The sequence below is a fragment of the Neopelma chrysocephalum genome, unplaced genomic scaffold, assembly GCF_003984885.1.
Source record: "Neopelma chrysocephalum unplaced genomic scaffold, ASM398488v2 Primary Assembly neopelma1_66, whole genome shotgun sequence".
In the NCBI taxonomy this organism is placed as follows: Eukaryota; Metazoa; Chordata; class Aves; order Passeriformes; family Pipridae; genus Neopelma; species Neopelma chrysocephalum.
Genome location: NW_020897725.1, coordinates 9,672,877 through 9,699,209, shown reverse-complemented (window position 1 = coordinate 9,699,209; position 26,333 = coordinate 9,672,877). Strand labels below are relative to the sequence as shown.

General features: G+C 37.8%; 1 protein-coding gene across 3 annotated transcripts in view; it reads left to right on the top strand.

The window, feature by feature from the left end:
- LRRC6 (leucine rich repeat containing 6) overlaps window positions 1-15,935 on the top strand; it is a 33,646-nt gene extending 17,711 nt beyond the window's left edge. For 2 of the 3 annotated variants that reach the window (XM_027684479.1, XM_027684477.1), the window contains 3 exons: window positions 477-572; window positions 6,598-6,683; window positions 15,340-15,935. In XM_027684479.1, the coding sequence (XP_027540280.1) occupies window positions 477-572; window positions 6,598-6,683; window positions 15,340-15,526 (369 nt within the window). In that variant the 3' untranslated portion in view covers window positions 15,527-15,935. The remainder of the gene's footprint in view (window positions 1-476; window positions 573-6,597; window positions 6,684-15,339) is intronic. The other variant, XM_027684478.1, reaches the window with a different exon arrangement.
- Window positions 15,936-26,333: the final 10,398 nt, after the last annotated feature.

The window sequence follows — 26,333 nt, the reverse complement described above, 5'->3', positions numbered from 1 at the left end:
ACTCTTCTGAAAGGGCATTTAAAATGTCATTCTAGTTTTCTCTCTTCTCAGTGGTTTTAATTTTGTCATCAATTTTTTTAAAAATTCAAAGTACTTTCACAGTAAACCAAAATCCCTATTTTTGACTGTACCAGCTGAATAAACAAAACTTCAGAATTGCTTTACGTCCAAAATAGACTGGATAATCTTTCTCATTTAATTGCTAATGTAAGTCAAGCATCATTTTATAACCTTCTTTAGAAATGTCACTTCAGGAATGGCAGCAATTCAGGAATATACATCTGACTATACTTATAAGTAAAAGCTGGTTAGCATGCTAATAATTTATTAGGATTATATAAAGTGAGAAGATTTAGACCTATACTGGCCTTAAAATTAAAGAATGTGAGAGTGATGTTTTAACATGTGTTCTGTCCATATCAAAGAAAGAAAAAAAAAATTAGCATGATATACTTCAATCCCATATTTTCTCATAGCCATTTCAGTTTGTCCTCCCTGAGGAAGTGAAGCCAGACAGCAGCTCTGCTAAAAGATCACAAACAACTGGTCATTTGGTTGTCACCATGCCAAAGGTATGTAAAGTAGTCTGAGGAGACATCACACGAAAATCCTTAAATGTTGTGACTACTTTGGGAATATTTCTGAGTTACAGGTAACATCTGGCTTGATAAAGATATACAGGCTAGCCTTTCCCATCAGGGCATATTTTCCAAAAAAGGAACATTGCATAAGGACAATATAATCAGAGAGCCAAACCTTAGTATTTAAAATTCCTTTAAAGGAAGATTATGAAAATCAGTATTAATAGAACTGTTTGTATTTCCTTTATTTTAAACAAACCCAGCTTTTTTATGTGCTAAACAAGACTCTGCAAAACATGCAGTATTATGCAAATGTGTAAGAAGATAATTTTTTTTGAAATAATGAAAATAAGCAACATACTTACTTTCTTTTTCCACTTGTGAAACAAGCAAAACAATTCAGTTTTTCAAAATTTGTGTGGCACACATATGTATGAAGGTTACATTGTTATGCAATGTTGTGACACTCCGGTCACATCTCATGTTTGGAACAAGAGTTGTTTAGTTCATTTCTCCTTCATGCTCTCCCTGGTTGGAAAGGATCCACTGAGTAGTTGTACAAAGTGTCATAGTCATAGAGCAAGAAGGTTGTGGCAATTCAATATTTCAGTTGAAACTACTTGGAGCAGAGAGAGAGCTGGAAGTTTTAGGGAGGTAGAGTTCCAGAGTTGAGAATGAATTCTGTGGTGGGGTCCTGGAAATTGAGGGAGAGGTTAATCAAGTGTTCTTCTGCTGTTATGCCTTAGGAGGGTTGGGCTGCTTTTAAGAGCTCTAGGACTACATCATATACTTTCAGTTTTCAGAGTAGGGTAACCCTGCCCAAGGATAGTTACAGTAAAAAATTAACCTTTTGGTGTTCTAGCCTTACCCTTCTGGCCTTTAGGAAGTTTCCTTGCTGTGTAAGAGCAGGGGTACATGGGGCTACCTGTGAGTCTACCAGAATATATCAATTACAGCATTATCTTCTGAAGGAAGAAGCTATTTAGCTGAAATAACTTCAGCTGCTATTTGGAGTCAGTTCTTTCTCCTTGTGCTCTGATTTAATTTTAAGACTATGCAGCTAGTAGTTCTAACTAAAAAGTTATTTTTCATTTTTGGCTTTGTCCATTTGTGGTTCTTACCTTCTATATTTCCTTCCATGCTCCAGTCCCATACGTCTGTCTGTCCCTATGAGGAGAGCCTCTCATTAAATCACAAACTATCACTCTAGCATCAAGTGTGCAGTTTTACCAAGAGCTTAAAGAATACTGAAAATTGAACTCATTTGGTTAAGGTCCATATTTTGTTAATGTTCAAAATTCATTCATATGAGAATTTATGCTTTCATAAATTTATTTGAAAATGAGGCCGTGACATTTGCCATTTTGGATAATGTCATTTTCAAATGTATATGAACAGTCTTGTTTACTACTTACTTGTTGTTTGCATATTTTAAGTGCTATCAGCTTTCTATCCCATACTCTGCTTTTATTACTCATCCATCTTGCTAGTCTCATTGTGGATGATCAGTGCCTTAGAAAATGTAAATGTTTCAGAGAGTCTTTGGATATATATTCAACTCTGCTGCCTGCCTAGCAAGTCATACCTAAATCAGCAAAATTAATATTATCTCTTTGTACTGTGATTGAGAACTGCCTTTATTCCATTATTAACTTTATATGTAACCTGCCTTAATATTTTAGCTACACCTAAGTTTTTTACCTAGCCTGAGAGTCTGGAGTGTGTTTCATGTAAGAGTACAGGATTCTCAGGTATCTGTAAGACATGAGGAAAGAGAAGCACTGTGGAATAACTGGGTCAATGTTCTCAGCTTTGCCTTAGTTTGGTTAAAAACTACTTTAGTAGCTTGGACACAGCAAGAGATACATGATCGGAGTGCTGCATGGTCTAATGTCTTTGTTGTCATTGGATCCAAACACTTGGATCCTGGAAAGCAGCTTTGCAGAAAAGCACTGGGGAGTCTTTGTTGCCACGAAATTGAACATGAGTCAGCAATGTCCTCTTGTGTCAAAGAAGACCAGTTGTATCCTGAGCTGCATTAGGAGTGTTGCCAGCAGGTTGAGGGAGGCAATCCTTCCCCTGTGTTTGGCATTGCTGAGGTACACATGGAGAACTGTGTCCATGCTGTGCTCCCCAGTGCAAGAGAGACATGGACATGCTGGAGAGAATCCAGGAAAGGGCCATGAAGATGATTAAGGAACTGGAGCACCTCTCCTTGAGGAAAGGCTGAGGGAGCTGAGACTGTTCAGCCTGGAGAAGAGAAAGCTCAAGGGGATCTTGTCAATACATGTAAATACCTGAAGGAAGGGTGCAAAGAGGCAGAGCCAGGCTCTTTACAGTGATGCCAGTGATAGGACCAGAGACAGTGGGCACACACTGGAGCACAAGAGGTTCCCTCTGAACATCAGGAGACAATTTCTTACTGTGAGGGTGACCGAGTGCCTGCACAGGTCACCTGGGGAGGCTGGGAATTCTCTAGCCCTGGAGATACTCCAAAGCTGTCTGGACATGGTCCTGGGCAACTGGCTCTAGGTGGCCCTGCTTGAGCAGGAGGGTTGGGCAAATTGACATCCACGGGTCCCTGCCAATCTCAACCATTCTGTGATCCTGTGAACTTCATGGATTTGCTGACAAAAGATGGATTTGTGTTACTTCACAAACAATTGCGTGTAATACCAACCTATTGTTCTTTTTTCTATATTGTAGTCACAGAGTCTGTTCTCTTCCACCAGGACTGAATTACAGTTCTCAGGTTAAATTTTTGGGATACATATACTTCTCAGATGCTTTCTATGCTTAAAAATTTTATTGTTATTATTATTAATAGGATGTAATCTAGGAAGCGAGGTATAATGAATAATGATTAACAACTGGAAGACCAATAGGTATTTTTCTTGCAGAATATTATGGCTGATTTTATCAACAATGCTTGAGAATACTAATTTGAGATCACCAACTTAATGTGAATTCCTTTTAAGAAGATAATTGGAAGACCAGAGTTCATGCAAGTTCTTTCAGGCTGTATCAATAAGACAAGCCTATATTGCACTACATTTAATATTTTTGTTCCTGATAAAAAATTATCAAAATAAAATTATTTGCAACTAGATAAATGACCTAGCACATTCCTTAGGTAACTGAAATATTAAAAAATGCCACTGACCTAAAAATAGTGTCCTATAACATGCTGCTTGCCATAGTATCCTAAAAATATCTCACTCTTCTTAGTAACAGAACAGAAATCTAACTGAATTCTGAGTGTTTTTCACTTCCTTTAGTGAGTTTCTAATCAAGTTACTAAACCTTTCACATTCATCTTCCAGCCTGTTCATAGTTCTCAAGACTTTAAGAAGAAAAACAAAACCTCTTTCCTTGCCTCTCCAGTGACCTTGCCACACCACAGATGCTGGAGATAGTAAATTCCACATGAAGTAGAAGAAATCAAATAATTTTCACCTTCTTTTCTGGGAACATTTTTTTTAACTGTGCTGTTTACTACACGTCAAATCCCACAGAATGGGTGCCTTTCTAAGGCAGTGTCATGTCTATCGACATTTTTTTGGAAGGTCATCAAAAGAAACTGAAGGACACAAGGTTCAGTGAAATGATACAGTGACACTTTTAAAGTGTAGTGTTTGTACTGTAATAATCATCTGTACGGAGATTTTGCATGACTACATTGTACGTGCCTCACATTCTGGGAAAAATATTTGTGACTTGAAGCTTTTCAAGTCTTGAACATCTGTTCCTGGCAGCATCATCTTTGCAGATGATGGAGGAAAATTAAAACCTGAGAGTTCCTTTAAAAGACTTTGACCGAAATTGGCGTATATGATTTTATAAAATGTCATCATAGATTACACCAGTAGCATTTTAATTAATGTCTGAGAAAAAGCATCAAACCCCAATATTATTAGCAAGCAGGTTTAATTTAGGGTTCTGAGACATTCTGTGTCATGTTTTAAAACTTTCCTTTTCTTATTTTAGTGAATCAGAGAGAAAAATTTGAACTTTTGATCACAAATGAATTCTGACAGCTTTTTATTGCCTGGGCCTTCAAAAACATTTAGAAATGTTAAGATCAGTGAGAGTTAAATTCCTTAATTAATCTAAAAATAGAAGTGGTATATATTATGCATGTCAGTGTTATTTGATAGAATTACATTATATAATTCTCACTTATCTAGGTATGGTAAATGCAGTAATATTTCATTACCATCAAAGGCATGTGGAGACATACAGCTCTGGAGCCCTGGAAATCTAATAATCCTTCAGAATAAATGTGTTTCAGTGAAACTCTGTTACTCAATGGAATTCCCGTTGTAGAAGAAGAAAGTACTGTGGGAAAAAAGTGTGGACTGAAAATATGAATAAAAATATGGTTTTCACATATTTCTACTGGTTTCTCAAATATACTCCAGATTCTATTTAACACACCTATTTCTAGCATTCTCTGATAATGATCTTAAAAATGGTGTTGTTTCTGTTTTCTAATTAATGTAAATATTAGAAATAGTTTCATAGAATAGCTTCCAGAAAGCTTCATCATATTAATTTAGTCCATCTTCCTGTATACCACAGGCTTTAAATTTGACACGGTTATCTCTCTACTGAGCCCAAAGTCTTACCTTTGGCCACAATTGAAGCTATGGCAGTTCTGTTTTTCAGAGCAGTTTTCCTCAGTGATCACTGTCACTAAGGGACGAACAGTCAGTTACTGGCTTGGTGAAGCTCACGTACCATTTTTCAGAAAGAACTAAAATTACAAAGTGTCCCTTAGTTTTTGGGTTTGGTTTTGTTTTTTTTTTTAATTGAACAGAGGTAGGAGGACATCTTTTGAGCAGAAGAGCTTTTATGTCAAGCAATATTTGATAATTGATAGATGTTCTAGTAGGCAAATCCTAATAACCCTTACCTAAGTTGCAAGATCAGTTCTTGTCAAGGAAGTATCTTCTGTTGAATGCTACCACACAGAACCAGCACATTTCTTTACCATCCTTGATGATGCTCTGAGGGCAAAGTAAGGAACATGATTCTCAAGGGGATCAGTGGAATGAATTATTTTAACAGAACAGAACACTTGAGGGCCTCCTGAGAAAAGAGAGTACAAAGAAACAGAGTTTCCTTCAACAGAGCATGTACAGAGTGAAAGGGCATCAACCTCTTCACACTGAATTCCAGAAACAAACGACAGAAGCTACAGGTTTTGTCTTATTTCTTGTGGGGTTTAAAATGGAGACTCTAAATTCACAGGGCTTCTGGAACAGACTGCTCTCAAATCAATTACACTATGAAATAGTCAATAAAATGAACTATTTGGTAGAGTTCCTGTTCTTCTCCTTCCTTTCAAATGCTTAAGGGATCCCTTTCCCATGATGTTGTTAAGAAGGGAAAGAGACTCCTTTGCAATGAGATACCCTTTTGTCAATAACACATCTTACAAAAAATGATGGCAGACTTTTTTTGAGAAGGAGAATTCACTTGGACTTTGAACTTAAGATTCTGTTTTAGCAAACATGCTGAGGGAGTTTGTGGTCACTTGTCATTTTTATAAAGAGTGAGGAGAAGTCCAGACTGTAGCTGAGTCTGTAATAAAAATGTCTGAACAACAAGCACATGGACACCAGAACTGAAATACAAGTGAGAGGCACATCATGAATCAATTAGTTAGCTATGGAAAAAATAAGTAATATGCATTATTAACATGGTACTAAACAAGAGAGCATATATTTAAATATGAATAGATGTATATATTTAAATACCCTCATATATATATATATATATACACTTTTATAAATGTTTGACTATAATTTCATTCAGATAATTTGGTTAGATTTGCCTTATGTCTGTGCTTCATGCTGAGTGAAGAGTGTTAAAATCTAACAGAAAGAATAAATGTCACAAGAGAAAATTTATGCAGACACTCTCAATTTTCTATTTTTAAGAGATTATTTAAATGCTTGTGAGCAAAGTGTCAACTTTTATGAGAATTATTTTTTGTCTGTTTTTATTTCAGGCTAAAGAAATAATCCTGGCTAAGCAAAAAGTTTCAGCTTCAGTTAAACATTCTGACTGCAATACACTGCAAAAAAATGCAAGAAGGTAATTCCTTTTTTTCTTCCACATTTGTTTTGTTTTTGTCGGTGTGTTATTCACATGCCAGAAAATGTGCTTCTTATTATGTTATTGCTGAAAATATGAAAACATTGATTTGTGTAGAGTAAAACTATTTCTATAAGCTTTAGACTAATAGCCTGTCTGATGCTGTTTATAGTGATCTCCTCCAATAGCAGAGCCAAAAAAGCACTTCTGCCCATCAGTTTTGTACCATCAGCTCATTCAGATTATTAACTGGTATATACTAAAACTAAATCACCTACTGAGAATGGGCTCTGCAGAGCTCCTTGCTATGGAACCCAAGTCTGAAAACCTTTTAGAAAGCAATGATTTCGAACCTCTGTCGAGAATGTATTTTCTCACTGATATGCAGGTTGAGCTACTGTGCAAGTAAATAGGTTCAGAAGGCAATTCTGCAAGGGTTTATAACATAGATCCATCCTGTTAAATGTGGTGTAAACTGCAGCTCTTGAAATCTTCCAGTTAGTGACTGCCAGAAGCAAGTATCCATGATGCAGGATTTTTTGGTTTTACCCTTAGCAAGTCTTAATGTAGATAGACACCAGGGTTGATGGACACTTGGCCTAAGTAAAAATACTATGATATCTCTTTTAATCCTTCCTTTTCCTCTTGCTATAGCCAATGGTATTTATAACAGAATAAGATAAGATAACAACAGAGTTTGTTAAGTTGTTTATCTGTTTGTATTTGAAATGTTGCACTTGTTTCCTTGTTTGATTTCATTGTGGTGAATGTTGACAAAAAGACTAAGCAGATAGTAAAAAAAATGTTGCTTGTTATTTCTAATAAAAATCAGTCATTAACTTCTTTTCTTGAATAACCTACATGATGAGAAGATAGGACTGCACCCTGTCTTGTCAGTAGTCATCACAACAGTGCATCATCTTGATTACTGAGTATTTCAAAAATTTTTAGGAGGTCCAGTCTAAATGGTGGATTCTTACTCTCCATTATATTTGTGAAGTCATGACAGTCAGGGGAAGTCCCTGGTGACTGGAAAAATGGAAAGATTGCACCCATTTTTAAAAAAGGGAGGAAAAAAAGAGGACACTAGGGACTAGTTACCTGTCAGCCTCACCTTTGAAATTTCTGCTTTGTCTGGGAAGATCATAGAACAGATCCTCCTAGAAGCTGTGTTAAGGCATGTGGAGGACAGGGGGCTGATTCAGGACAGTCAGCACAGCTTCCCCAAGGGCAAGTCCTGCCTGACCAACCGAGGGGCCTTCTATGATGGAGTGACCACATCAGTGAACAAGGGAAGGGCTATGGATGTCATCTATCTGGACTTCTGTAAAGCCTTTGACACAGTCCCCCATAACATCCTTCTCTGTGAATTGGAGAGAGATGGATTTGATGGATGGACTGCTTCAGTGGATGAGGAATTGGTAGCATGGTTGCATCTAGAGGGGAGTAGGCAATGACTCAATGTCTGGAGGCAGATCAGTGATAAGTGGTGTCCCTCAGGGGACAGTGACATAGACAGTGGAACCAAGTGCACCCTCAGCAGGTTTGCCAGTGACACCAAGCTGGGTGGTGCAGTTGACAGACCTGAAGGACAGGATGCCATCCAGAGGGACCTGGACAAGCTTGAGAAGTTGGCCCATGTGAATGTCCTAAGACAAAAGACCAAATGCAAGGTGCTGCACCTGGGTCAGGGCAACCCCTGGTATAAATAAAGGCTGGGGAAAGAAGGGATTGAGAGAAGCCCTGAGAAGTACTTGGGGATACTTGTGCATGGAAAACTGGACATGAGCTGGCAATGTGCACTTGCATCCAGAAAGCCAGTTTTATCCTGGGCTGCATCCAAAGCAGTGTGGCCAGCAGGTCGAGGGAGGGAATTCTCCCTCTCTACTCCACTCTGATGAAATCTCACCTGGAGTACTCCATCCAGCTCTGGGGTCCTCAGTACAGGAAAGGCATGGACCTGCTGGAGCCAGTCCAGAAGAGGGCCACAAAAGTCATCAGAGGGCTGGGGCACCTCTCCTTTGAGGAAAGGCTGGGTTCTTTAGTCTGGAAAAGATAAGGCTCCAGGGAGCAGCCTTGCATAATAAAGAGGATCTTATAAGAAAGATGGGGACAGATTTTTTAATAGGGCTTGTAGCGATAGGACAAGGGGTAATTGTTTTAAAGTAAAAGAGGAGAAAGATATAAGAAAGAAATTTTTTATTATGAGGATTGCCCAGAGAGGTGGGGGATGCACCATCCCTGTAACCATTAAAGATCAGGTTGAGCAACCTGATCTAGTTGAGGATGTCCTTGCTCATTGCAGGGGTGTTGGATTTCAGTGCAGTTTTAAGTAATTATGAATATGCTTCCTGCAGATTTTGAGGGTTAAAATATTACAGGAATATATATCGCAAAAGTAGAAGTAGGAAAAGAATCTCTGAATTACAGCTCTTTCTAAAAATAGTAAGTTTTGACCTCTTTAGCTGAAAAGTCGCTGAGTAGCCAGATGTTAAAAAATTTGCTGAATAGTTGTCTCTTAGATTACAGAACATTCATTACAGTGATTACACTTGACAGCTACAGATGTCTTAGCTGAATGCTGTCAGACATATAATCTGCTAAACTGTAATGTAGTGCTTTAAATCTCTTTAACTCTTGTTAGCTAGATTACATGATGATACTGTCATTACTTCTGCCACATATGAGGGATTTCTTGTGTGACTGTATACAGAACTGTATTTCAAACCTTCAGAGAGGCAAGTGTCTGTGAAAAGAATTTGACAGACTGATTTATTACACTTACAAAGCCTCTATTAATGTAGCTCATTATGCCAGTCCTTACTGGAACTGGCCTCACAGTTCAGCTGTGAGGTACTGAAGTTGAGTTCTCCACAGCTGCATGGAACTGACATTTCTGAATAATACTGGAAATTTTAAGAGTAACAGTTACATAAAGTCAATAATCCTTGTCTCAGCTTTAGACTATGCTTCCTTTAGCATATTGGAAAAGAAAAAAAATGGAATAAAACTCAAAATGTCTCTAAATGTAAATATACACACACTTGAATTCCTCCAGTAAAGAAAGATATATAAGAATATAACTCTTTTTTCTTTGTTTTTTTGGGGTTTGTTGGGTTTGTTTGTTTGTTTGTTTTTTGTTTCGGTTTGGTTTTTTTACTGTAGATCTTAATATATGGAAGTTGAGAAATGCAGCCAGAGAATGGATTAATTTGAAGAGGCAAAGGAATAGAGTGGCAATTTCTGCTTCACAAAGCATAATTAAAAACTGGTCAGCAAGTTTTGATCTATACACATCTTGTATAATGTAATAAGGAATGTAAGGTAAAGGTAATTTCTATTTGTGTAGTTCAGGCATTGCAAATCTGGCTGCCTACTCAAAGTGTCTTTTTCCTCTTAGCTAAGCAGGAGTGCACTGGATGACTAAGCCAGCAGGAGCTGTCGGAAATATTGTGCAATGCATTAGGTTGGAAATCTGACTTGGGTTCTAATGAAATCAGTTCTTGGTGGCAGTATGTAATGTGTGCCTTTTTGCAGAGTTTTTGTTTTGATGGGTTGTTTGGTTGGTTTGTTGGTTTGATTTGGTTCTTTGTCTGGATTCTTAAGGGGAAAAAACCAAAAAATATACTGCTGGAATATCCACTCTGTCTGTTGGAACACCCATAAATGCCTTTGAACAGTTTCAACCAAATTTCACTAATTGTGAGAGACATAAAATATATAAAATTGCCTCTTAAGTTATGTTGAACTTGGGACCAGGAAAACTTGAATGTTTTTAATCACTGTATTGGCTTTTAATTCTAACCTTTTTCTAGCAAGCATATCATGATAAGAGTCATTGGCAAAACTTCCTTTATGGTTTGTAGTTTCGTGGTGATAAACAAGCATTACTTTACTTTCCTTGGAGAAGATTTTAGTTTTAGTTGAGCTTTTTTTCATTTATTAACGAGTAAAGAATAAAAGACTGATTCTTTCAAAAACTCTCTACAGTTGCCTCACTTGAGATGTAACAGTGTTGCTGAAGATGAGACATACTGAGATGTAGTGTTTGCCGTCGTTAAGTACCTGGGAGTAGATCACAAATCTTGAGAGTTGAATAGATTTGCAGAATTAATATTTTCTGGTTACAAAGTTTGCTATCTGTCATGAAGACACTGAGAACTTCTAGAATGTCTGGGAAAGGAGGAATCATAGGAACTGTAATTCAATTGACTATTTAACCAGCATGTAGAGTCAGGTATGACTAAGCAACATATTACAAAGGCTTTTTACTCAAATTAACCTTTACGTATGGACTCATTTACATTCTCATGGAGGCATGGAGTAGAGGATATACACCTCTATCATTTGACTAATGAGGAGAACAAAAGGTGGGGTGCCTCAGAAGTGATTTGAAAATTAATTTTCGCACACAGGCCTCTGATAATCCCTAACTGTAATAAGGGCAAGGAGACTTCAGAAACGTGCCCTTCTGGAGAAAAGCATTCTCAAAGACACTGTTCAGTAAGGTCTTGGTCACTACAATCTGAAGTTATCTCCAGTTGTGTATACGTGACAAGGACAAAAGACTGAGGGCAGAGATGAACTTTAAAGTCATGTTCTAAAATTCCATAACTTTGTAGACGACTTTGTTAGAATAAAATTTTGTGTCACTATAAGCTTCCCTAATGTTTAACACACTAGGGACTCGACTTTGGCTGTCAAATTGAACAGTTAAAGGGGTGAAAATAAGATGATATTACAGCTACATGTAAAAATTCAGAGTCAATTTGCACATTGCAGGTATTGGAACATATTTCTTGCTAACAGACAAGGTCAGTTTATTTAGTATCTTGAAGTGATTATGCATAAGAAGGTAAGGGATGGAACAGTGAAGTTTAAAATGTCACAGTGATTATGATTTTCTGTCTAACTTTTAGAAACTTGGACTTTGTTATTATATACGGTCTCAGTCTGATGAATCCTATTTGTGAGATGTATTTGTCTTTTAGAACAGAATGACCCAGACGTCATCAGCCTTTCATTTATCAGAACTGCTCACCAGAGATTTGTTAGTTCCTCTTGGTTGTAGTTTAGTCCCTGAAAAACGAATTTGATTCTACCAGTATTTATATTTTTCCAATGATCCACTCAGTCTGAAGACTCTAGTTATGGTTTCATTTCTCTATGTAGAGAGATTTGAAAGGCCTCTTAATACAATGAAAGAGGTATTACCATAATTATTTGCTTAGATTACCTAGTAGATTTTTCTAAGTCTGTATTTTCAAAAGTTGAGACGGGAGTATGGTAAAAGTCAGACATTTGCCATCAGTTTTTGACATACATAAATAAAGATTTGTCTCTCTCTAAGCTCTCAAATAAGATATTCGATATAACAGAATCATTCTGTTTTCTTATTCAAGAAAAGAATTTATTAGTATTTTTCTAAGATGATATTATTTTTATGCTGTTTCATTCATAATGTTAGAAGACTGGAAAAAGTGCCTCTTCAAAGCAGTTGGTTGTGACTTGTAAATATCTTTGGATATCCTGGTGCCAGAAACAAAACTTTCAATTAAATCTCAATGATTGTATATTCTGGATTAAACATATGAGAAATCTTTAGCAACTTAAATTTTATTGAAATTCAGAAGTTGAAGCAGGGGAATGTAACTGTCAAATCATTAAAGTATCAAATATGTGCATTAAGAACTGTGTGAACAAAAAGTGTAAATTATCAAGAAATACCGAATTATCAGATATGTGCTCTGTCACACACCAGATTGTTCAGCAGGCTGCTATAGTTATGCAAAATGGAGGCACTAACTTTCTTTATTGTGGTCTTCTCATTTTAACTTTAAAAGCATTATCAAACTGTGTGGAGTTAGAAATAGCCTCTCAAAGGAACATAAATACCAGGAAAAAAGAAAGGATTTAATCCAGTATTATTTATTTTTGTATGGTGCTCTAGTCTTTAGACCATAATTTTTTGAGTAGAGAACATTCAACAGCAGGTAGTAGTGCCAAAAACTGGGACGATCTTCTTTTAAACCTGAATTTAAAGTAATTTGGAAACACTGAGATTTTCAAATCTGTGCTGTGGCTGGTCCTGCAAGGAATATCACAGTTGTCTTACCATTGCTCATGGAAGAGCTTCAGAATGAAGATGATTTTATTTCTGCTAGGTAGAATTACATGGAAAACCCCCTCATTCTTTCTTCCAAAAATGTTCAGGTGGGTTAGTCTTGATGTCATCAATACCCAGGCTCTTTTTGCATGGATTGCACAATGAGAGGAGCAGATTCTCAGCAGATACTGTGCTGTAGCTGCACTGACTTCAGCATAACCGAGTCTTGTTGTTGGCCAAAGCTGTACCATGGTAGTTGTGATCCCACTCTGAAGCTTTACTAAACAAGTATAGAATGTTTGATCATGTTCATGTAAGTATGTAAAAATCCACTTCCTTTCTGGAAAAAAATCACATCTGCTTGATACTCAGTCTTACCTGGCGTCTATTGCTAAGACGCTTCCAGGTTACGTGTTGATGGAATTTTGAGAATGGCTGATGTATATAATCCTTTCACAGCTTGTTGATGTGGATTGTTACTTATGAAACTACTGTTAATTCATTTCTGGTATACTGAAGTTTATTCTGCTACTAAACAAACTACTCAAACTCCACAGAGTTTGTTGTATTTGAATGACTAACAATTTGTACAATTTTAGAGCTGCTCAATAAATGAGAAATACCACTGCTAATTAAAATACTTCTAATCAAGGAAATTCTTTTCTAATGTGATGGAAACAAACACTGAGCCTAATTTCTTTTCATATTTATGATTTTTCAGCTTTTTCTGTGGTGCTTCAGATTAGTGGTTAATGATTAGATTAAGATTCTGGACAGGGTCTGCTCTCTTTGCCATCTCACCAACAGCTACTGAAAAAGTGATTGCAGGTCACAGCACATTTCATAAATTACACAGGAAGCAAAAATGTCTGTTAATTTTTGGAGATGAACATTTTCCAGAATGTTGCCACAAATAGAATCCATTTTTATTTCATTAAATAGCATAGTGTAATATATGGAAAAAATCTAGTCTTATAAATAGAAGAACATTCAGGGTAAAGAAATAAGACTTTTCTTGTATTTGTTTTCATTACTCATAAAATTCTACTCTGAGTGGTTTTTGCTTATGCCACTATTTGGAAAAGGTTTATCCAGGTTATTAAAGCAGGCTGCTTCTCTGGTTGTTTTCCCCTCAGCAAAATGATCAATTGATTCCTGTAGTATAAGAGAAATCCAGTGGCATAGGGCTGAGAGGTGGTTGGGCTGGGGACTGCCTCTTCTTTCGTCATGCTGTCCTCTGCACAGCATAGGAGGAAGCCTCCCATGAACTCTTTTGCTTCTTCACTGGGACAGAGATCCTGCACACAGACGTGGGCTGGGATGTTTGCTAAGATCTGACAGAGCCTTGATGAAGAAGCACTGGCAGAATTTGGAAACTGCTTGGGAGAACTCTCCCTGTTTTAACAACTAAAGATGGTGTATTTTCAGTTAAAAATCTTTTAATATACTTTATTTACATGTTTTCATCATCTGTGTTGTGATCCCAGAAGTGCATTCTCTCATACAGTGACTTTGCCTCTTTTCTGTTTGTTCTAGTTCTGATCTCCTGGGTACACACATAGTTTTCTCACATCTGTCTTGTGCCATACTGAGCTTGGAACTGTGACCCAAAGTACCACTCAGTATACAATGGAGTAGGAAGATGTACAAATCATGTTGTAATTGGAAGAAATTAAACAACATTGTACTATTAAATTTCCATTTTGCTATTTTTCATGTAAACACAAATTGCATGAAAGCAAGCTAGATTTTTTTCATTTAATCATTGAGCTTCTCTATTAGAAAAGAACAATGAGATTAAATGCTGAAATACAGAGAGTATATTTCAAATCTTTGATCATCATGTGATGTGTGTAAGTTGCCTTAATGAGTGGCCTGTACACATTTCTAAGTGTAATCTAAAGGAGTATCCTTAATAGCAGTAGAATCTGAAAATTTTGTTAAAACTCTAACCTTTCCTATAAATTTTTTTTCATAGTACAAACATGGTGAGGATTGACGTTGCCAAAACATAAAAATTAGATGATCAAATCAAAAAGTTTATGCAATTTTGTTTTCTCTCTAAATAAAAGTATTTCTGTTTTCCAAAGATGAATCTGTCACATAAAAATTAATAGACAGCCAGTGTGTTAAAAATGAACAGAAAAAAAATTAAAAAACAATTAGATTAAGAAAATGTTCTTATATTAAAAGCCAACCATTTTTAGTGTGATACCAGCAGTCACCACGTTCTGATATAAAACAAATCACACATATGAAAAATTACATTTTGATGTTCATAGACTAAAGATTCTTTTCTACAAAATCTTAGAGATTTTGTAGTACTTTTCTGGGTTTACGCTGAGGTTTTTTATAGTAATGAATTTTCAAGTTACAAGAACTCTTAATCCTGGTTTAATTGGACTTAGTAACAACCCTCACACTAAAGTCAATCTTTTTATAAACAGGCACTCAAAATAGAATCATGGAATCATAGAATAAAGTCAAATAGTTCTCTTCTATTTGACACTGAAATTAAGTTTTTTTCCATTTGTTTCCCTCTTGTTTCAGGAGTGGAAAAGTTGAGAAGTTAGAAGTGGATCCTAGTAAATATTCATTCCCTGATGTGACAAAGATAATCCAAGAAAAGGAACGAACTGGACAGGGACCTATAAAGCTACATCCAGAGAGGATTACAGAAGCTAAGAAGAGTTGTGTTGATTTTGAAAATGATGAAGATGTTCCTCCCTTAATTTGAAACATTCTTAAACAGTCCCTCTATAATACGTCCTTAAACAGTCCCTCTCTCTCTCTCCATATATATGTGCAGTATGTATGCTTGAGTTGGTTTTGGAACCCTATGTGTAAAGCAAATATAATAGAGCTGGAGCTGGAAATATCGTTACATTTCTTATCAATAACTTTTTTATGCTTGTGTTTTTTGCTGAATTTTCTGTTAGTATATTGCTATATAAATTCATTTTTCTACATTGTTTACTTAGTGTGAAATCAGAATGGGAGTCATATATCAGAGATTGTAATTTCTTCAAAGAATTTACTGTCTGGGTTGAAAGATGATATATCATTGTAGAAAAAGAGACAAGGAAGGAAGAAAGCACTTGTAACCAGATTTATGATTATTCTTATTAAACTAAGGATAGAAAAAATCTCTATGCATTCCTTCAGTGTTTTCATTTTCATGAAGGACAACAGTAGAAGGAAATAAGGCATTAGGAGAGCGAGGGACATTGCTGTAATCTACCATACATCAGTGGATTTTCCTGCATAATGCACAGCTCCTGGATTCTGGAGCTGGTTTAACAATGCCACTCCATGAAGATTTTGGGAGAGAATAAAGAGAAACTTCAAGCAAAAAGTGACCTACATTACCTTGCTAATGCTCTTGAAATTGTTTCTTTGTAAAGGAAGACTTCATTTGGTTCTGCAGAAAGAAAATGCTTCAGATTTAAATCAGCTTTTGCTTCTAGTCAAATGGGATAGGGCAGGCAAATTTAAGTCAGGAAGTATCGACCCGCATTATCTGGTTAGAACTTGTTTTCATCCATAAGATAGAAAATTAATAAGTTGCAATTATAACTGAACCACTAAAACTCCACTTATAGTGTTTAAGTAGCAGTCTAGATTCAGATAGTGCCCATAATACCCTCAGCACATAGTCAAGTTCATGACACATTCTTTAAAAGTGCTGTATCCTTAATTGTGAAAAACATCATGCAAAAAAACTCAGCAGTTTGAATGAAAATATTGGTATTGAATTCTGGGAATTTTTAGCCACTCTAAAGTGCTTTATGATTCTTCACAGATGTTTAATGAAAGATAAAGATAAATAGTCTATCTTAAAGTGCACTGAAGAGAAGCAGAATATACCCATCAACTCAGGCTGATGGCTTGAACTGATGCATTTTCTTTGGTTGCAATTTGAAATGGATATAGGATTAAAAAAATGAAGTTTCATACTAATGCTGCCTATACTGAGTGCTGAAAAGAAAGTTTATGTATTACAAAGACATAGACCAAAGTGGAATTTGGGCATCATCTGATGTACTGGCATATCATCTCTGATTTTTCTTATGAACTGACTCAATTTTTCCAGTTCGAGAATACATTATTCCATGATACAAGCCTCTCGGCCCTGAAATCTATTTAATTAGCTCTGCTCTGGTTAATGGAGTATAAAAACATCAACTGCTTTTGCAATATGTCCCTATTCGCTATAAATGCCTAATTGTGCCGAGGGGGAGGAGCCAAGGAGGGAGCTGCAGCAGAGGCACCCTGAGGGGAGCTGGAGCAGGAGGAGGAGGGCAGGGGGGAGCTGCAGGTCCTGGGTGGGGGTCACCCCCTGGCAGCCCCAGGAAGACTTCACTGTAGCAGAGACCACCCTGAAGCCTGGAGGGTCCTAAAAGTTGGTGCTATTTTATGTAACTGTGCAGCCCTAGTAGGGAAACAGGCAACAGACAATGTAATTTTTACCAATCAGATGGGCAATTCATGTTCTTGTTCTTTTTGAGTCTACTTCCTTTTATTTTGTGTGGGAGTATGAATATTGCTGACCTTTTATCCTCCCTGTTTGAGGATAAAAACCAGTAGATTTTGGCAGCACATCCAAGAATTTGTCTCCTGTAGTTTCATTGATTGCTGTGGGGATTTTCTGAAGTTTCTAAGAGTTGAACCCATTGCAGGCTTCTCTCTTTTTCTTCATTGCTTATTTCTGAAAATCATGTAGGGACAATCCACCTTTCAGACCTTCTGCCAATTTGGATGAACCTGTCAAGAGTTTCAGAAGGTTGTAGAAAACAGGCATCTGGTCACGTATGATTATTTTATTTTTTTCATAAGCAAAGAGCTCTAAAAATTGATCCTTTTTGCCAAACCAAAGGATAACACAACTGGATCTTTCCCCATTCCAACTCAGATCTCTTTTTCATCTAGATTCTAGTGAATATTTTGCTGTTTTGGGAAAAAAACAAACAAAAAACTGCATTGAGCTACAATTACACCCCATAGGAGAATTAATAGCAGATACCAAAATATACTTGGAACTACTGAAGAAAGAGTTCTTTCATATGGTACCATAATTTTGAGTCCAGTCTGAAAATGGAGTGTATTCTAAGAATCAGCTTCAACAAAACTCTCAGAGTGTGTGTATGGGCCAGGGAGAACATGAACAGAGGTTGATCACGGAGAAATGAAGTGCATAAACACAAGATAACACCAGTGGCCCACAAGAGCATAAACACACCTCACAAAGTATCAATTACTGATCACTAAGGTAATGCAGCTTTGAGAAAAGAAAGCAAGAGGAGAAAGGACATGTGGCCAATGTATATAAAATATCCCCTGTACAGTGAAAATGCAAAGAGGATAACAAAAGGAATAAAAGATAGTCACGGCCCTCACCAGGAAAAGGAAGAGCAAAGAAGGAAACTCCGACATCGTCTCCACCAGTTGAGGACGTGGCAGCTGATCAAATCCATTGTGCATCTGCAGCATGATGCTCCTACTTAGAGCAGGCAACAAAGAGCTGCTTTTTGACTTGCCACTTGCCTCATTCTGCCACTGCAGACTCAGCAGTTGAATGTACAGCATTATCTCTTACTATGTAATTGGGTTAAGTAGATTAAAATTTCAGACAGCACGGAGTGTGTGTTGTGATATTTCACCTCTAACAAGATGACTGGATGAATTTTAGCAGTATGCAGTGGACGGAACTATTCATCATTCATTAGACAGAGGATGGATGGGGTTAATGACAAATTCTAGCAGTATTAAGAGGAAAGATCTGTAATGGTTCAGGAGTGCCCTTGGATTTCTGCAAAATCTTACTCTTGTTCTATAACTGGGATGGGATTTGCAGTCAGAACAAGAGGGTTTTGTTGATGCACAAAACAGAAGGTGTCCAGTTCCCTCCAGCACTAAATTGATTCATCTTGGTCAAAAAAAAGCCAAAGCAGAAGTGAATTTGTTACACTATGACAGGGTAGAGCTATCCTGCACTTACAATTACAGCTGTATTGTAGAGCAACATGCAATAAAATAGCAAAGCTTGGTTCAAAACTGCCTTTTGTCTTACAGTCTTAGATGTATTTGTGAATATACTCAGTATGGGTAACAGCATTGGACATGCAAAATGTGCTTTCCCACTGCATGTTTCAACTGATAATTGCCATAGGGGGAAGCTGAAGGGGAAGCTGGTGAGTTGCAGATAACATTTCTTCCTGGTTAATGAATACTGAAAGAAAGCTGCAGGGTGGCCCGAGCATTAAGCCTTTTTCTGGACAATTGCTAAAGACCAGGTGTTTGCTGTCAGAGCTAGACTGGGTAACTAACTTCACCCAAAAAAACCAGCATCCCAGAATGTTCAGAGTTGGAAGGGGCCTGTGGTGGTCATCTTGTCCAACTTGCCTGCTCAAACCTAGAGCCAGTTGCCCTGGCCCATGTCCAGATGGCTTTGGAATATCTCCAGAGATGGAGAATTCACAGCCTCTCTGGGTGATCTGTGCAGGCACTCGGTCACCCTCACAGTAAGAAAGTGTTTCCTGGTATTTAGGGAGAATCTCCTGTGTTTCAATCTGTGCCCACCATCTCTGGTCCTGTCACTGGGCACCACCTATTTATTGTTTAATTGTAAATTATTTGTGAATAAATGTATTTCTTCTGTTACAGAGTCATCTGTAGCATGCTGAAGCTTATTGTTCTCATTTGCAGCACTTAAACAATACTGACAGAATCCAGCTGTCTCCTTCCACCTCTGATACAACCAGGCAGACTAAAAGCTCAATGAAGCTGAAATCTGAGAAAACAGCATCTAAAATAACAAGGACAAAAGGTATGACATAATTTAGAAAACACAGCTTACTCTGAAACTGACAGTTCATGTTTTACTTTTTAAAAAGCAGAAATGATCAAATAGATTATTAGTGGCAGAAGTGCCGCTGTTTGTTGCACAGTTGTGCACTGAAACTATGATAATCAACTGGGATCTCTCTGAGGCAGGTTCTGTACAAATTGTTCCCCCATCAAACCTGTCACAGTTAAAACACTAAGAAAACCACATCAGGCCTCGGGACTGTTAACTGTATCGCTTTCCAAACCACCATGGATTAGCTGAACTAGTTATAAAACGTTTAGACATTAGAAGGAACAGGGAAGCAAGGGAAATAATGTCCCCCATTAACCCAACCGTTGGAGATGTTACTTTGTCCCTTGTTTCCTTTAATATAAAGCAAGGTAGAAAGTCTGGGCATAGTCTCTTCTGCCTTACAAGCCCTTCCTATAGGCAACAGCCACGACCCCCTGCCACAGAACAGGCTCTAACACAAAGCTTAAAAGAGAGCCACACATTGGTTTAAGAAACTACTCTACAGCTCCTCCATAGGGAAGCCCTGATGTGATGGGAATTGGCCAGCGATTGAAAGTCAAAAGCCCATTTCCTTAGGGAGATGGTGTAGTACAGAACCAGCCCTCTGCTTTGTCTGGATGTTGGCATAATAAATAGTTTGCCCTTGGATGACTTCAGATCTGCACGGTGGCAATTTTTCCATATGGGGCACTGTGTGGAAGCATCTCAACCTATAAGGGACTCTTCTCATATTTAACAAAAGCATTGGAAAATCATGATAACCAAGTCCACGCTGGGAGTTGTACTGCTGATACTGGAAATACAGCTTTCAGTGTGGTACAGCCTGAGTGTCTGGGGGAAAAAAGTCTCAGAAGTTATAGCATGTATCATATGAACAGAAGCACTTAAAAGCTCCACAGCTCTAAACTCTAAGCATCTTTCTCCTCAGAAACTTCACGGGAAATATGTATATAGAAGAGTTGACTGGTGAACATTTGGCTAGAAAGATGTGAGCTGTGGCTGTGCTTTGACCCTTGTTGTTGTGCTCTCAGTGCTAACCATCTGCAAGTCTACCAGCAGCATAATTATGCCTGTTTGACAGTGTACATAAATTAGTGTTGGCTCTTCTGGTTTTGCAACAAGGCAGGCAGCCATCTGACTTTTTAATTAAGGATTTAACTGAGATTGATAATAAAGTTCCAATATGCTTCCATATTTAAATGAAAGTGCATCAGCAGTATAAAATTTTCAAAGGGAAAACATCCATGGAGATTTATCAGTCACCTGTGAAGCATAGCTGAAGTGAAGCATGACATCAACTATGGAGGAAATCCAAGGTCTCTGGTTTTCCTGCACCAAACTCCATTCTGCAGTGGAAATCCTCTAAGGGAATCAAGTCCCTTTTTTTTCACTCATTTTATTTTAATTTCCATGAAGCTGAGAATTTGTACTGTACTTGTGAACATTTAAAGATGCTGATATCCTGCATCATTTTCAGAACTTCCTTACATGTGCTTATGCTCAGTATCTAGTTACAGCTTCAGCTACTAAAATGCTTAAAAAAGTTCCACCCTCCCTTATGTTTATAGTAAAAGCTATATTCATCTCACTAAAATTATTTTTCAATATTCTAAATAAAAACATATGTCTGTTTAAATTTATGCTTACAGTTTAGCTCAATCTGGAAATTCATATTTGAAACTAAATCACTGTCAAACATTCTCAAAACTTTTCCAAGTGCGCTTCCAGTACAGGTCTACAGTATCTTAAATCAATCAATTAAACTTTTTCAGTTTCCTTCTCACAAATCTTGAGTGCAGCCTGAACATTCTTAAAGTGGTAGTGAAGTGCCAAAGGCTCCTGCAGCATGTTAATGTGTGCCTTATAGGTGTGAACGTGTCATCAGATTACTTGGTGCTGACTGTGCTGGGGGGATTTTTGTGGGGCTGGAGGTAATTTCTCACACTTTATCAGCTGTGATGAGACACATAATTACATGCCTGTGATCTGTAAAGCAAATTCTCCCTCTTTATCAGTGTTTGACACTGGATGCTTAACAACCTGGTTAATCAAAACCAGATTATACTGCTAGAATTAATGAGGCATTGAAAGGATTTAATGACTGAAGGAAGCTTTTCAAAGCCTGTGTCAAATAGATTACTTAGTTTAATATTTCCTCATAAATAGTAGAGAAATGTGTGTCATGGAAGTTGCAGTTATTCAGACAAATGAATTTCCCTGGGTCAACCTAACCCTGATATCACTGAAAATCTGAAGTCTAGTTCATGTTCTTTTGATAGACAAAGAAGCTCTTTCTTCTTTCCCATTGTATTAGTTCAGGGTTCAGTGTGTAAGATTCAAGGACAGCTGACAAAAATGACCATTTAAATAATCTGAATTAGAAGAGATTTTATTGTTGGATATAATATCTGAATCATGGGGTTAAAACAAATTACTACACCTAGTTAGAGATGGGTAAGTCTGCCTGTTATATGAGCTACAGAATTAGTTTCAGCACCTGATAGCTCTTGAATTTGTCACTGGCCCCTTCAATCAGGAAAAAAAAGCATAGTTTGGCCAGACAGACCGAGGTTCCAGGTTTCCCTCTTTGATTGTAAAAACTTTATGTGGTATTCTTTGACCTGGAGCTTTTGTCAGGTTGGGAAGGAGGATCCAAAGTGTTGTTAAGTGTGTCCAAGGAATGAACACCTGTGTGTGAGCACAAGTATGAATGTTCTCCCCACGGCTTATACTGCAATGCTCCTGTACTTCCTTGCTCATACTGGGACATGACAGTGGGTCTTTTCAGGTGGTTCTAGGAATCTATTGCCTGACATTGCAAACAAGGGAACAGCAAATGGATGCAAGCAGGACACCCACTTCAAAAGTACCATTCAGTCCTGAACTAAGCCAGACTCCACCAGTTCATTTTCAGGCTATTGCTTCTTGTGAATGTGGAGGTGGTTTGGATCTTTCATGCTGATTTTAGAGTTCTTGGTTTATGTTCGCAGGAACTTGCCATTTGCTTTTGCCAAAGGAATTTGGGTAAACAGCTTGATGTGCAAACTAACTCTTAAATTCTGCATCTAGCATGGTTTATTGTCAGGATGAGTCACTTACGGAAAAATGCCTTTGCAGAAAGAAATCCCCAGCACGCAGATCCACAGGTCCTTTACTCCAGGACCCCATGGATAATATCCTGCAGTTTCCCAGAAAGGGCTGAGCTCTATTGGTTTATCTAGTCCCTACTCACTTCCTGAGGAGGCCTGAAAGCTTCCCAACATATCTCAGCTTAATAGATGCTGAAATTACTGGTGAACTAAGAGTCAAAACTGGGAAAATATATCCCCATCCTATGGGTGAGCACATGAAGAAGTTCAGATAAAGTGACAAACCTCAGTAACTCAATCCAATAGTGGCAGAGCTGAGGATATAATTCCGAATCCCATCACTTGAGGGTATCATTCAGTTGAGGGTAGGAGGCACAAATACACCAATAAATTTCTTATGTAATGACCCACAGCAGTAGGTGTAAGGAAAACCAGCTGAAGCCACATAGGAGTACATTTGGCCCAAGATGTGGCTCAGTTCAAGCAGGACTTTTCATAAGCCAGTGAATACAGTGAATAGCAATGTAGCCACCACTCTAGAGGGCTGTGTGTGACTGCCCCATCACACCTGCTAACCCCTGAGGGAGGCAGGATTGACACTGTGGTTCTCTTGCACACTCCAACAGAGCCCAGCCCCTTCCTCCTCATCCTGAGGGAGGCAAAATTCAATTTTGCATACCCTGCTGGGAGCACTTGACCCTGTTCTGTATAAGAAATGTTGAAAAGAGTGATCCTTCCCTGATACAATCTCAGACAGTCAGCAGCTGTAGGAAAGCCTGACCTAAGGGCTAACATGCAATTATCTTTGATGGAACACTCCTCTGTGAATTTTTGTTGTCATTATTTCACACTAACTATGCTTATAAACCTCCATTCTGTATCCTGTGGCTACAAGTTTCATGCTTCAATTATGCATCCTGCAAATATTGGCCTTAGTTTATTTTAAGCCTATCAACATTACCTTGGGGATTCCTAGTTCCTTTGATTCATCCTGTTGTTTTCCTCAGAACCTTTTCTACTTCTATACATTGAGGAATGACCAGGAAGAAATCTAAGAAGTGCTTGTTCCGTAGTTTCACATAGCCCCATGTTATCTCTCATTTTCCTACAGATTTGTAATGGTCTCCTATCTTTTGAATACTGTCAAGCACTGAGCCTACATATTTATAAAACTGCCTACAGGGAGCTCAGATTTTATTTCCTGAGTTTTAATAGGTAGACAAGAACCTGCCACTATGTAGACAGATCAAGCTGGTTTAGGTAGAGTTATTTTCTCCTTTGTATTTAGAGACATTAAACTATTGTTTCCTTCAGTCACTCAACTCCTTGGGATTTCCACACATTTTTGTGCTCTTCTCAGGCAGTTTCAGATATGATTCCTGCAAGCCATTTTATCACCTCAAAATTTATTTTAGCAAATACTATCATCTCATTGTTCATCTCTTTTTCTGGACCATTTGAGAGGCTCAACTTTGAGCCCAGGTCTCCCTAGGGATCCACAGATAATCCTCCATTGTGAAAACTGACTATTTATTCCTACTCTGTCCTGTCTTTAAGAAATTCTTAATCCTTGGGGTGACCTTCCTTCTTATGCCATGGCAGCTTAGTTCCTTTCATAATCTTTCAACCTTGTCAAAAGCTTTCTGAAAAACTGAATGCATTATATCAACTAGAACATCCTTTTCCATATACTCACTAAAAGTGTTTCTATTTGAGTTGAAATATTGACAGAAAATCTTTCAAGTGACTGGTCACTTTAGTTGCTTCTGTATTTGGTATCTAATGTGAGATGCCTTTTTTCACTTTTTCAGTAAGTGACCAAGCCCTTTAGTTGTTACCCTGGAGAAGTTTAAAGTTGAACACACCAGTTCTTGCTTAAAAACTTGCTTAAGCTATGTGGAAATGTACAAACAGAAAGTAGAATGAAGTGGCATTTCTGATTATGCTGAAGACAGAGACTGGTCACAAAACACAAAGGTGAGAATTTCAAAAACACATGTCCTTCAAAAAACACAAAATAGACACTCCTTGCTTCCCATCCAGCTCTTATGCAGTTCAATGAGTTAAATGCACAAGATGTTTTTTCCCATGAAGGCAGATAGGATGAAAAAAAGACATCACCACTTGCAGAGAAAGCAGAGGAGAGAGTGTCCTCCCCTCTTCTGGACTGGAGTTGAGGAGGAAGCAGAACATGCTGAGATTCCAAAGGCACTAAGGGCAAAATGTTCAAGCACTTTTGTCCATGTCACTGCCTGAGAGTAAATTGCTGGGACCTTTTCACTTCCACAGCAATCTGGCTGTACAATGGTTTTCAAAAATGTCATTTTCAATTGGAAGGTCGTTCCAGCAGAAACGTTCTCCAACAGCTATCAGTGCAAATTTTGACTTTCACCTTTAGAAATCCATTTGCAAATTCCTTTTTGATTTTTTTTTAAAGGTAATGAACTCTTATTCTGCACTAGAACTCGAAAGAGCTGAATGTTCTTGTTCCCTTTAGACTTGAAAGAATTTACCATTTGCATGTCAATAGTCTTTAGTAGATCCACTTTGTACATCATTTGCATGCCTTTGACTGCATGACAATTAACAAATTAATATCTGCATATGATGTATCTTTCTGGGAAATGGTAAGAGGTTAGTGAGAAGCTTTACCACATTCAACATATTCATTGGCATTTCAGGGTGAAGCAATTACAGTGTCTCCATTAAATTTATTACTGCACTGTGTCAGGGGATTCAGACTTTGACAGTTTAACCTTGGTTATTCTGATAGTGTGATATAGAAATATGGCAGACCGTAAAAAATGCAAGAGTTGTTTAGACCTTAGTCAGGAAACTCATTGTGAATTCTATTGTAAAGAGGTTTGGAGTGAAGCATGACTTGGGGGTCCAAATATAGCATTTTAAATGGCAAATACATCGATGAACCTGAGAACATCAGTCAGGAGAAGGAGTTATGGTCTGAATACAGGAACTGCAAACAGGTCCTAATTCTTCTTCCACTAAATCCTTATGAACTCGGGTAGTTTTTATTGGTCTCCTCCTTCATTCTGGCATTTCAATACAAGAAAGACTGTGAAGAATTCAACTGCATCTCCATCTCCATGCATAGGTGTTGAATCCTTGTAAACAAGGTCTGATATAAATTTTTGCAGACCTTATCCACTGATTGTATTTGTAAAATCCTGCAGAAGTGAGACAAGAAGAATTGACTTGACATATACCCTGAAGCTTCCTGAGATTATTTTTACCTGCCTCTTTCTCATCAAGGATTTCTATTATCCTCACAGGGTTGATGGAGTTACCTGATCCTGGTCCTCACTCCCTCTGCTTCCTGTTTCAAAGTGGGAACATGTGGGTTGTAAGGCAAAAAAGTTTCTTCCTGCAGTGGTCATAATGCACTGTAATACCCATACTATGGCAGTCTGACAAATTACCATTTTTTACACTCTATAGACATTTAGAGGATGAGGGTGAACAGAAAGGTTGAAGGTAAGTGGGAGGGGGGACTTGTGGAGAGTTGGGTGTGCTAGCAACCTTTGGTTGGCTTATGCTGGATTTCATAAGTAGGATACAGTTTAGATCCATGGCTTCCT